Raw genomic sequence first — 13,623 nt, 5'->3', positions numbered from 1 at the left:
CTGGACGCAGTCCTGGGATTTATGGATTGGCTCTTTAACCGTTATTACAGATAACATGACAAATTCTCTAAAGTTGCAGAGGTCTTCTAATATTTTTTAGTTACCCGAAGGACACGGAGTTCCCCCCCTCCGGAGTTAGCGGTGCTCGGGTCCGGGAGCAACATGGCGGCGTCCATGCGGGGCTAGTTTGGGGACTGACTAGGCTGTCTTGCCCGACTCTGACCGAGTGAAGTTTTCCTCAAGTTAAAAAATTGTCTACTAACAGGCGGACACCTTCGGAGACCCGCCATTCGCTCGCGACCACACTGAAGAGCGGAGTCCTGAGCACTGACCAAGATGAGTAACATCTACATCCAGGAGCCGCCCACGAATGGGAAGGTGAGGACCTCTCCACCATCCCTTGACACCCCAATTGAGAGCTCCCTGATTTGGGGAGAAGAGGTTGAGGCAAGTGTCGGGTATCGTGGAGTTGGAAACACCAAAAGAACTGCCCACCACACACTGCTTGTGGACAGTGTTGCATCTACATGATTTACGTTGACACGTCTCAGCATATTTTTGAAAGAATCCTTGAGCAACTTCTCTATTCGTTAGTCTTCTGGCCCCTTAACTTCCTTGATCCAACTCATGTGGGTGCCTTCTAGTGTCTGTTGTTTTTTTTTAAAAAGACTTATGCTAAGATTGTTAAATTTTGTTGTTGTTGTTGTTTAACTCGGAGATCATGCCTTTCTCTACAATTATTTATTGAACGCCCGCTAGGCACCACACACTCTACTAGGTGCTGATGATACAAAGGTTGGTACGCAGTTATGTGATTGTTACCCTGATAGAGCAAGTAGCTTAGTTTGGGATTTGGCTAGCTAAGGAAAATCTTTATGACAAGGTCTCATTATGTAGTTAACGCTAGCTGCAAACTTCCTAACTTGTCTTGGCCTCTGAGTGATGAGGTTACAGACATGCATCATCATACCTGGCTTTAGTAAGTCAGGTTTTTGAAGGGATTATATTGCCACGACAGTTTGATGGAGTGAAAAACTGGGAATGATGGAAAAAACATCTTGGAGGAGATATCTTTAATTGTCAGAAGCAGCAGGACAGTGAGGACTATTACCACATTGGAATGGGAAAGGATTCCCTGATAGTTTTTGTGATCAAACTATATTTCTTGGTAGTGTCAATCCCAATTAATAAATACTGATAGAGATCAAAGAGACTGACTGTTCTGCTATGCAGGCCCTTCACATTGCTGAACATTTGCTGAAAACATATGCTATTTTACCTGTTCAAATGTCCCTCTTAACAAAGAGGCCTATCAAATAGCAAATCTCAGCGATACCCTGGGTCACAGCACTTTCTGGCCCTCGGGGTATAGTTTTTAACAGTATCTTCTTCTTTTTTTTTTTTTTTTCCCTATATAGAATACAAACAGATCTAAAGCATTGTTCTAGAGTATGAGCATCTAGAACAATGCTTGCCACATAGTAGATGGAGTTCAAATACTGTGAAAGAAAGAATGGCTAGGCAGATGAATTAATACTGTCTTATTTAGCTTCTTAGCGGTATTAAGCACAGGTGAGGGCAAAGTTAAACTGTTGTGAGTCACAGGCATCTTTAGTTTTCTACTCTAATACTCTAATGACTTTTTTTTTTTTTTTTTTTTTAAAGAAACGAAACAGGGTCTATATGAGTCCTTGTCTGTCCTGGGACTGGTTGTTTACTCTAAGGAATGATTTGACCTGATCCTAGAGTAAAAGCACTTCTGAACAGGAGCCCATTCATTTAACCAATATTTTAAAAATTGTATATGTGTATGTATGTGTGAGATGTATGCATGTATTCAAGCATACATACATGCAGATGCCATAGCACACTTGTGAAGGTTCATATTATAACCATAGATGATGGTTGCTGTGGAATATTTTAAGGTGTGTTACTTTTGTGTATGTTATATTAGTTTCACTCTGTGAAGCTGTGTTACTGTGCCTGTCTAAAACACCTGATGGTCTAATAAAGAACTGAATGGTCAATAGCAAGGCAGGGCTGGCAGGCAGAGAGGATAGATAGAAGGAGAAATCTGGGAGGAAAAAAGAAGTAGCCAGAGAAGGAGGACTCCAGGGGCTAGCCACCCAGCTATATGGCAAGCCATGGAGTAAGAGATTTACAGAAGTAAGAGAACAGGAAAAGCCCAGAGGCAAAAGGCAGATGGGTTAATTTAAGGAAAGCTAGGTAGAAACAAGCCAAGCTAAGGCTGGGCATTCATAGTTAAGAATAAGCCTCCATTTGTGAATTGTTTGGGAACTGGGTGGCGGGTCCCCCCAAAAGAGCAAAAACAACCTACAACAGGTGGTCCTCATAGCCCACCTAGTTTGAGGCATCGTCTCTTTCCTTTGTTGTTCAATGCTGAGTATCTGACCTGTGAGCATCTGAGAGTCTCTTACCTCTGCTCCTCAGCTCACTACACTGCACACTTTAAAACTTGAGCATTGGGATTAAAGACACATGTTACAGCATCTGGCTTTTACGTGAGATCTGGGCATTTGAACTCAGGTCCTCAGGCTTGTATGCCAAGCAATTTACCCATTGAACTATTTCCTCAGCACAACATTTTTCCCCTGTAACGCACATGCAAGGTTTTATGTTAGGTTTTAAGGATGCATTGGAAGAAAATCCATCCTCATCCCTTTTGTTGTTGAGTCAGTCAAATGAACCGTGTATTGATAAAATAATTGTAAATAAAAATATTTACAAATTATGATGAATGCTGTTTTTCTTCTGAATAGAAACAGATCGAAGGGGAACAGAAAGCATAGTCTGTAGCTTGTTTAGAGCCTCTGCTCTCTAATGGGAAAATTTCCCTTATTCAGTAAGCATGGATCACATTGGAAGAAGTTGATGTGTGATACCAGGTAACTTCGGAATGCCTTCATGGATGAAGGAGGAAAAAGCCATTGTTAATGTAGTAGCTTATCAGTGGAAAGTTTTAAGGTGTCCAGTGTGTCTCAACCACACTTTTTCCCCCCTAGATGGCAATATATATATATATATATATATATATAGTGATGGCAAGTGTTTCTTGATTACTTATCTGTGTGCAGCTGTTCTTAGCAATATATGTATAATAGCTCATTTTGTCCTTACAACAAATCCTTGGGGCCAGTATCTCTGTTTTTAGAGAAGGAAATTGGGTGAGAACTGGTAGATATCATGTCCAGGTAGTCCAAGCTAGTAGGTGGAAGACTCAACTTTGAAGCTGAGCAGCTTGCTGCAAGAGCTTATGGAGGGTAGGGTAATGTGTGTTACTTTATTTTCAGAGGTGGTTACTAAACTAGTGAGGGCATACTTTAGGGCCTGGACCACTATTCTTGAGGTACTGGGAGAAAATATGTATCTATTTGTATTATCTTCTCCTTACTTGTTTAATAAAAATACATATATTATACATATATAACTTACGTGTGTATGTGTGTGCATATATAAATTGATTCCCAGAACCCACATTAAAACACACACACAAACTTCAGGTACTTGTCAGTCAGTTTTATAATAGTATGGTGTAATTTTTAATGATTAGTTACATGGATATATGGTATCTAGATTAACTAAGCCAGCCTTTAGAAACTTCATTTTAAAGATAACATTAATAATGTAAAAATTTAGCCTGGTGTGGTGTGGCGCACGCCTTTAATCCAGTGCTTGTGGGGCAGAGGCAGGATGATCTCTTGAGTGCTGGGTCACCCTCGTCTACAAAGCAAGTTCAAGGACAGCCAGGACAAAGAAACCCTGTCTTGAAAACAAACAAAAAGTGAAAAAACTTGCTAAAACAAAATAAATACAATGTAAAAATATAAGAAAACTGTAATAAAATGGTAGCATTTAAGCATAGGAAGTCTGTCAAATAATTAGAACTTATGGAGATTGTTGGGAATACATGTTTCCATTTATTATTGTTACAATGAACTTTGTAGTAAATATTAGTTCTGTCTTGAAATATTTGTCAGTAAGATTACAAAACCATTGTTTATGCTCTACTGAGCTTTTAAAAACATTTTAAACCGAAATATAGAGAACAGGAAGACAGACCTCTTTAATTTCAAAGAAATATATTTGGTGAAAGAAATTGGACATGAAAAGGCCCATTTGTATGATTCCGTTTATATGAAATGTTCAGTTGGCAATGTCCATACAGACAGAAAAAAAAAAATATCAGTGGTTGCCGAAGGGTGAGGGTGGGGGGAATAGAGAGAGATGGAAAATGGGTCAAGGTTTTGTTTCACTCTAGGGTAATGAAATGTTTTGGAAATAGTGGCAGTGGTTTCCAAACTCGGTGAATGTACCGAAAGCTAGTGAACTCTTTAGCAGGGTCAAATTATTGATAAGTAGATTATATCTCAAATATTATTAATGTTTTGCTATGTTTTTTACAAAATAAAATCAGAACTATTTTAAAATATGGTCTTTGTAACATCACAAAATTCTTAAAAAGAATTTTGGCTAAGAAGAAAAGTCTGGCTCCCCCTAACAATAGTGCTTCATTTCAAAGATACAAGTTATAATGAAGTAGGTCAGGGGATGATATACATCAGGACTTATGGATAATTGGGAAAAAGTGCTTAGTGCCATTTCAGGTTCATTCTGAGAAAGAAGGAGTAATCCAACTTCAGTTTGTATCACACACACACACACACACACACACACACACACACACACACACACACACACAGTAAATAAAAATAATAAAGGGGAAAAATTTTGAGATAGGATCTCATTATGTAGCCTTGGCTGACCTAGGGCTTGCTACATAGAGGCTAGCCTAGAACTCATAGAAATCTGCCTGCCTCTGCCTCCTGAGTACTAAAGGCACATGCTACCATGCCTGGCTTTTATGTTCTTCTTTATGGGTTAAGGGAACCATTAAACACCCACCATAATGTAGATATTTTCACTTCACTCACTTTCATAGTTCCTGGAGAGTAGTTGTAAAAGAGCTGTGTGTTGCCAGAAAAGGCCCCCAAAGATGTAATGCATTCATCAGTGTTCTATAATTTATTATAGCATTTCCTAGGCTTCTGAAACAAAGTGGTAGCAAAAATCTACTAGGTGATGGGGGAGGGGAGGAGAGTGAGAGGTTTTCCTCACTTCACTGTTGAAAAGATTTCTCATTCAGTTTACAACTTCTAGGGCATCCTTAAAGGGCAGGGCTTTCCCAAATGATTTTTAAACTCCCCTCATTTTCAAAACTGTACTTGACAAGGCAAAGACGTTTTAGAAAATAAGGAATGTGTGACTTATGTCACTGATACAGACTCCTCATGAGGGTCGGTTTAGTTTTAGTGATTCTGCAGTGTTTCTTTGCAAGAATGTTCTGTGTGGTGGCCACAGATTGTTGATACTAATCAACTTTCCTACAGTTGGAGGGGAAAAGAAAAAAATGATACTGGAGAAGTTAGATTCCAGCTGTGCCACACTGTTCAAACTTAGGAACTAACATTCTTTTTGGTTATTTGTTGTTATTGAGCCAATTGTTGAATAAGCTGTTTCATCATCTGGCTTCACAGAGGTTCTGGTTGTTATAAAGCAGGTGATACCACCAAAGAGACACTGCTGCCATGAAGCAGTGAAAAGGAGACTATTAAATATACTACCTATTGTAGAGATGATGACTTTTAAGGCATAACCATTTTAGCAAGTCACAACTAGTATTCGATTAAGAATATCATTTGGGCTGGATGTGGTGGCGCACACCTTTAATCCTAGCACTCGGGAGGCAGAGGCAGGCAGATCTCAGAGTTCAAGGCCAGCCTGCTCTACAAAGAGAGTTCCAGGACAGCCAAGGCTACACAGAGAAACCCTGTCTGGAAAACATAAAATAAAGTACTTGATGTGTGAACCTGAACCCGAGTCTGGATTTCCAATATCGTTGTGAAGAATTGGGCATGGTGGCATGTATCTGAAACCTCAGACCAGGGAGTCAGGGGTAGCAGACACAGGTGGATCCCGCAACTTGCTCCCAAGCCAGTCTAGTTGAATTGGTGAGCTCTAGGTCAGCAGAAGAGCTGTATCCAAAAGTTAAGGTAAAGAGCTTTTGAGAAAGACACTCAATGTTGACCTCTGGCCTCTGCATGCACACATGTGTATATGCACCTGCACACATGCATACACAGAATAATATTTCTTTCCTAGTTAGAGCTAGCATGATTTTAATATAAAAGTAGAGTTCTAGGATAATTTCAAATGAATGATTGTAAAATTGCCTAATACTGTCATAATTCAATGGATTCATTATCATCTTAATTTCATAATTTGCTAACCAATTTTATTGGAAATAAAGCAATGAGAAACAGTTATAAATTTGCACTCTTGGTTTTTAAACGAGTGAAGTTTATTTTCTGATTAGAAAAAGTAGGTGCTTTTTTTCTTTTTTCATCCTTAGCTTTTTCTAAAAATGGTGTGTTGAATCATCTAATGATGATTGGGCTGTAATGAATGTTTGATATTTGTTCAGTATAACAACAAAACCCAAGCAGAGTTTGTAATGCTTTTTCTAAAACTGAAAACTCATTAGTTAGTATTGCAAGTTACATAGCTAATTATCAAGCAAAATAAATACTTAATATGATGTCATGTTCTTTCTATAGGTTTTATTGAAAACTACAGCTGGAGATATTGACATAGAGTTGTGGTCAAAAGAAGCTCCAAAGGCATGCAGAAATTTCATTCAGCTTTGTTTGGAAGGTCAGTCTTGCCTTCATTATCATTCTGGGGAAGAGACTTACCTTAGTTTACAGATAATGGCAGTGTGTTGGGCATTCTGGCCTGCTCCTGTAATTCCAGCACTTGGGAGGTTGATGTAGAAACATTTCTAGTTTCAGACTAGTCTGGGCAACACAGTGAGACTCTCTAAGTAAAACCCTGGATGGATGAGCTTTTTTAAAGAATGTAAAGAATAAGCTTCAATGTGTTTTTCACATTGAGGTCTGGTGTTAGCAACATGATGTTGAGCAGTGTATAAGGAACTGGACTGCAGGGATAACAGCTCTCCTCCAGATAAACTATAAATTGTTAGACTTTTAACAGACGCAGTCCTGCCTGATGTTGATCTCCTCTGCTAACTGCCACTCATTCTGTCTTTCATTCTTCAAATATGGACATTCCCTAAGCTTGCCTCTTGTTCTCTGTTATCTTCTCCACTCTTGTGTTGTCTCTAGACAAATGACTATTATTTTCAGAACCCTTTTCATTTCTTCCCTTCCTGTGCTTAATTTATCCAATGGTGTGATGGTCTTCTCTACTGGAAACTTCTGTTAGCTACCACTAGACCAGATTTCATCTTCTTCCCCAGAGGACCTGGACTTTGATCTCCATGACTGTAATTGCCTCCTATCTGGTCTTCCCTCTCCCTAGCTTTCCATTAGTTCCCATTCCACTAACCATGTGCCTTTGGTCAGCCATTCTCTCCATTTCCCGAACATTCCTTTTCCTCTTCTGCACATCCTCATACTAGCTCTCCTTTTTTTGGGTATGTTTCTCATCCTGTTTTCATTTAAGTATAAATAATTTTCATTATTTTGTTCCAAGTCTGTTTTTTCACAAAGCTTACCACCTGGCATTCACTGATTTGTTATCAACTTGAGTCATAACATGATGATTTTTCTTTGTAAGAAACTTGGCAAAATTTTACATTCACTTGGGTATTTTTTTGTTCATGGATATTTGTGTATGCAGCTATACAGTCCATACTCTCTTTACAGTTTCTGGTTGGCTTCTAGACTACATTACGTACAACTTTAAATACTCCCGTGGTGGCAAATCACTGTCTTCCAGTCATAACTAATTTTTAGAGACAGTGTTATTCATGGTGTCAGAAAACAATGTTTTGGGTGAGAAACAAGGTATTTAAGAATCCAAAGTATCCTGTAGTATGATATTGTCAAAGCTCTCCAAATAGAAATTAGATAAATAAAACACTGCAGGGGGGAGACTAAAGAAAGAATAATAGAAGAATCCAATCCCTCAGATGAGACAAAGGAACTATGTCTGCAAAGACCATTATTAATAATTGCTATGGCAGGCAGGCAGGAAGTAAAATCAGACAGGTAGTTTAGTTAGAGAGGCTTCGGGTAACTGTCAACAAAGCTAAAAAACAAGGGAGACAGAGAAGTCTGACTTCTGGTAATAAGTTTAAAGAAGTCAAAAGCTCAAATTTTACAGGAGAGTGAAATTACAAAAACACTAGAAAAAATGAATGGTAAATTGCAACCCAGGACCAGGTGAATGAAGAAACAGAAAGTATCTGGATAGCATGCAACAATGAAATAAACATGAGGTCCAGCTGGGTGCTGACAAAGCTTACTTGCATCAAAAAAGAATTATTCTCCCACTTATAAGAAGACCAGGAGATGGAGGTAAAGACTGGAAAATTTATAGAAATAACCAAAGCAATTTTCTTAATGAAACAGGCAAGAATTTAATGGAATTATTGTTGGGAAGGCTAACTAAAAACTGAGAAGACTAATTTTAAAAAAGACACTCCTGGCAGGAGAGATGGCTCAGCAGTCAGGAACACTGGCCACCTCTTCCAGAGGCCCTGAGCTCAATTCCAAGCACCTACATGGCAGCTCACAACTGTCTGTAACTCCACTTCCAGGGGAGCCAATGTGCTCTCTGGCCTTCAGGTTCATCAGGCATTAATGTGATATATAAACATACATGCAGGCAGAACACACATACACTTATTTAAAAAAATGAGTAAACTAATGCAGAGAACTCCATTTAATCCTTTGAGTGTATGATTCAAAGGAGTTTGGCTGTTTCTGGGCCTTGTAATGCACCTTTCAATACAACAGCAGCAGCAATGTGTAGTTTTCAGAATTAAAAGAGAATGAATGAAAACCTGGGAGGGAGGGAGCTCAGTCTCCCATGTGACCCTCAATGAAACAGGCTTTCTTGTTGAAAGATGGTCGTATTCTTTGCAGCACTTGAAGATGTTTATTTATGGATTTAACTTTGGACCTGATGGTCTTTGCTATATAACTAGGGAAACATCTAAAATAAACATAAGTTTTGAAAGTTTCCAGTCTAAAACATGGTATAAAACTGTTACTAAAGAAGGAAAAAAAAAAGATGCTAATTTTCAATTTTCATAAGCGATGCCCTATAACTCAATGGGTGCCATGCTTCTGTTTTATCTAAGTTAACTTTTTCCTTCTTCATGATTCTGGTTTCAGAGAATAAATTCTATGTGAGACCGTATTTCATCTCTGCTGCATATTTGTGACTAGAAATATATTTATAATATAGGAATATATTTAAATTCTATTAATTCTATACTGATTTCTGAAAATCACTTAACAAAGTGAATGACTATTTAATTGGACTAAAATATATAATGTTATTTGTTTCATTTATTGAACTTTTTTTTTGAGGAGACTGCAATGGACAGTGCTAGAACTATGATCAGTTAATAACTTTTATCTCTGAGTTTCTATATTTTTGTGTATTAGTAAGTTAATTTTTTCTCAGGAGAAGAGAAGAGGCAAGAAATGAGCTATTCATCTCTATCCAGGCTTCTCAGCCTTAGCACTGTTGGCATTTGGGATGGGTTATTCTTTATTGTGGACACAACCTCTGTATTTTAGGATGCTTAGCAGTATTCTTGCCATCTTGTATTCCAGTAGTATTCCCCAGTTGTGATAACCCAGATATTTCAAAATGTTGATAAATGTCCTCTGGGATGCAGAATTGCTGCTCCTCTCTGTCCTCCAGTTGAAAAGCATTGATGTGTATTGAACTTCTTGTTTTTATTTTGAAAACAGTAATCCATACTGTGAGAAAATTCTGGAGATAAAACAAAAAGTAAACCACCATTACTTCTGTTGAAACATACAGTGTTCTGAAGATGGAATGTTTTATAAGAAGTAGTGAGGAAAGGTTTTGATCTAAAATCATACTTACCATTCTGGAAATTAAATCTGTGACTCTGTTTGTATATTAACTATGATAACTAAAGTCATACTGAGTTTTAGAAATTGATACATTAATTCTTTTTCAGCCTACTATGACAACACCATTTTTCACAGAGTTGTACCTGGCTTCATAGTCCAAGGTGGGGATCCCACAGGTACCGGGACTGGTGGAGAGTCCATCTATGGAGCCCCATTCAAGGTCAGATCAATTTACTGTATTCTAGGTCAGCTTGGAATGCTTCTTTGAAAGTGATAGTGTCCCATAAGAAAAACATCTCATGTAGTATACAAAATCAGTGGAGTTAGAATTATTCAAAGATAAGGGCAAATATTATCTTACCATTCTTTCTGATTTATTTTATGGCAAGCTTTTGTACTAGATTAAGTTAGGGTAGAACTAAAGATTGCAATGAGAGAGAGAGAGAGAGAGAGAGAGAGAGAGAGACAGAGACACAGACACAGACAGAGAGGGACAGAGACAGAGAGAAGAAGGATTCAGAACGAAGTCCATATGGCGTATTTCCTGATGTTTGGCTGTGTTTGATTCAGCAGCCAAGTTTTAGAACATTGCATGTGCTATTTTAGATTAAAATAAATTTGATTTAAACATTATATGGAATTTGCAGTAGTCTGCTTGGGCTGCTACAACAGACCTGGGGGGGGGGGCGGTAAATGAGAATTTACTTTCTTTCAGTTGTCACAGTGTCTAACCGTCCCTCTTCCCACCTTGAAGAGGTCTGGGGAAGAAAAAGCCAGGTCCGACGTCTTGGTCTTCTCTTGTAAGGACGCAAACCCTCTTGGGTTAGAATGAGAGCCCAGCCCTTTGACTTCATCTTACTTTTTCACGTTTATAACCTTCACCACCTCGTCAGAGCCACAGATATGGCTGCATCAGGGATTAGGACTTTATTAGAAAGCTTTTGAGGGACCGGTCTCCCACACTGGAGCTTACTGTGTCTTCTGTACTTACTGTACACAAAAGAACTCTATAGCACAAAGCCATGCATGATGGACAGTCAGAAAGTGAGCAGAAGGAAGAGCCAAAAATATTATTAAAAGGATATATTAAGCCGGGCGGTGGTGGCGGCGCACGCCTTTAATCCCAGCACTCGGGAGGCAGAGCCAGGTGGATCTCTGTGAGTTCGAGGCCAGCCTAGTCTCCAAAGCGAGTTTCAGGAAAGGCGCAAAGCTACACAGAGAAACCCTGTCTCGAAAAACCAAAAAAAAAAAAAAGGATATATTAATCAAGAATGGGTATATAATTTATTTTAAATTTTTCTTAGATTTATTCATTTTATTTTATGTATGAGTGTTTTGCCTGCATGTTATATGTTTATCATGTGTTGTTTGCTGATAGCAGAGGTCAAAAAAAGGCATTGGTTCCCTGAAACTGGAGTTATGAATGGCTGTGAACCACCATGTGGGTGCTGGGAATTGAATCCAAGTGCTCTGTGAGAGCAACAAGTGCTCTTAACTGCTGAGCCATTTCTCCAGTCCTGGCCTGTGATTTCTTGACTGCCAGCATAAACTTAAGAAGGAAAAGAGTTAAGTTAAAATATTTAGGAAATTAGGAACAATAATGGGTTCAAATACAGCAAAAATTGTATTTGTTGTCAGTCTAATTATAGCAATGTTAGGTTCTTTGAGAGAATAACTGTCAGTGGTTCTTAAAATCGGGAAACTTTTGAAAACTACGTATTTATTCTAGTGGGAAAGAGTGTCTGGAGATTCCTTTCATCTTTTTCTGGGTCAGTGTGATTTTTAATTGTTTGAAAGTTTCTATTGAGGGTCCTGCCTTGCTGCCTTGGTTGGAATTGCAATAGAGATGATTGGCCTTAAATTTGTGACTCTGTGCCTGAGCCTCCTGAGTGCTAGGGTTGCTGGCATGTACCACAGTGTGATTGTGATTGTTGAGAAAAACAGTGGGACTTCTTTTTTTTTTTCCTAAACTTTGTTTTCTAGATGATAGTGGCCCTGGAAAGTAGGATATATTATTTTAAAATATCTCAGCCATCACTGTTAATTAGGACCTCCACTTTATAGGAAATACTCCTGTATCCTGTTAATCCCATTGTTTATCCTAACTTCTCTGTGGGCATTTCCTTTCAGAGATTTTTGCTTTGTTATTTTAAAATACTACAATTACTTTGTTAACTTCTTTCATCTAGATACATCACTTTAAACATTGGTGTTTTAGCTAGGGTTACTATTGCTGTGGTAAAATACCATGACCAAAAGCAACTTGGGAAGGAAAGGGTTTATTTCACTCACAGTTTCATGTAACAGTTCATCATCAAAAGCAGTGAGGGCAGGAACTCACTCAGGGCAGGAACCTGGAGGCAGGAGCTGCTGATGCAGAGGCCATGGAGGGGTGCTGCTACTGGCTTGCTGCTCATGACTTGCTCAGCTTGCTTTCTTATAGAACCCAGGACTACCAGCCCAGGAGTAGCACCACCCACAGTGGGCTGGGCCCTCTACCATCAACCACCAACCAAGAAAATGTCTTACAGCCTAATCTTATGGAGGTATATTTTTAATCGAGGTTCCCTTCTCTCAGATGACGTTAGTTTGTGTCAAGTTGACATAAAACTGCCCAGGACACATGGTATAGAAATACCACAGACTCGGGGGACTTAAACAGCAGGAATGTTCTACTCACAGTCCTTCTGAAAGCTGACCAAGTCAGAGGTCAAGGTGTTAGACTCTCTGGTTCCTGGTGAGATGGACTGAGTTCAGATCTGAAGAACAATGTATTAAAGAAAAATAGCCTCTAATGCTTGAAAAGCACTGATAATAGAGATGGGTGTGTCACAGATGATCTATCTCAGTGTAGTCTGAGGGGCAATTCTAAGTAGCTCTCAGAACAAGGAAAACACCCAAGGAGCAGTGGTCCTGCACTGTTACGATCTGCCAAACGAGACTCATGCCACCCTTGAGAAGAGTCAACTAAGACAGTTCAGGATGTGTAAAAGCACAGTTAAATCACACTAACACACACTTGGTGGAGTCTCTGAATCGCAAAACAGGAAGAAAGCCACTGCCTCACACCGTGAGGAACAAGGTGGGAAGGAGACTAGCTGGCAGTTTCCCAGTGTTCAAAGATAGGTTTCTTGAGTAGGGAAATGGGACTTAGACCACGTCCCTTTGAGCACCCTTCCTCTGTGTACTAAGACTTCCATAAAACAGCAAGGGGGCTGAATATATTTAGAAGATACAAGCTGCTGAATTCAGGTTTAAGAGCATTGAACAGATAGTAAATTTGGATTTGATTGTACTTCAAAATCAGTTAAATAAAGCTTCAGCATTTTTGATTAGAAATTGTCTGAGCCTCGCTGGTCTGCTGCATAGCTGATTGAATATGAAGGGTCTATGACTGAGAACAGTCACTAAATCTCTTTCATTCTTGCAGGATGAATTTCACTCGAGGTTGCGTTTTAATAGGAGAGGACTGGTTGCCATGGCAAATGCTGGTCCACATGATAATGGCAGCCAGTTTTTCTTTACCCTGGGTCGAGCAGATGAACTTAACAATAAGCACACCATCTTTGGCAAGGTTTGTGTCTATATGTTAAGTGTATGGTTTGGTTTTGGTTTTATGTTATTCTTTAAACTTCTATGATACATACAATTAACTTATATAATAAGTGCCTTCAAAAATGTT

General features: G+C 38.9%; 1 protein-coding gene across 2 annotated transcripts in view; it reads left to right on the top strand.

Annotated features, from left to right (window-relative positions):
- The first annotated feature begins 5 nt into the window (after positions 1–5).
- The window catches only part of Cwc27 (CWC27 spliceosome associated cyclophilin), a 185,039-nt gene continuing 171,421 nt past the window's right edge, over positions 6–13,623 (top strand). Inside the window, exons 1-4 of one of the 2 annotated variants that reach the window (XR_008219496.1) lie at positions 6–378; positions 6,636–6,732; positions 10,049–10,161; positions 13,372–13,515. Coding sequence is in view for 1 of the 2 variants with exons in the window: in XM_052743231.1 (XP_052599191.1) it covers positions 337–378; positions 6,636–6,732; positions 10,049–10,161; positions 13,372–13,515 (396 nt within the window). In the remaining variant the exon portion in view is untranslated. The remainder of the gene's footprint in view (positions 379–6,635; positions 6,733–10,048; positions 10,162–13,371; positions 13,516–13,623) is intronic. The other variant, XM_052743231.1, reaches the window with a different exon arrangement.

Source organism: Peromyscus californicus, unplaced genomic scaffold (genome assembly GCF_007827085.1).
Source record: "Peromyscus californicus insignis strain IS unplaced genomic scaffold, ASM782708v3 Scaffold_18__1_contigs__length_77618521, whole genome shotgun sequence".
Taxonomy (NCBI): domain Eukaryota; kingdom Metazoa; phylum Chordata; class Mammalia; order Rodentia; family Cricetidae; genus Peromyscus; species Peromyscus californicus.
Note: the sequence above shows the minus strand (reverse complement) of the source record. Positions and strands in the feature narration are given on the sequence as shown.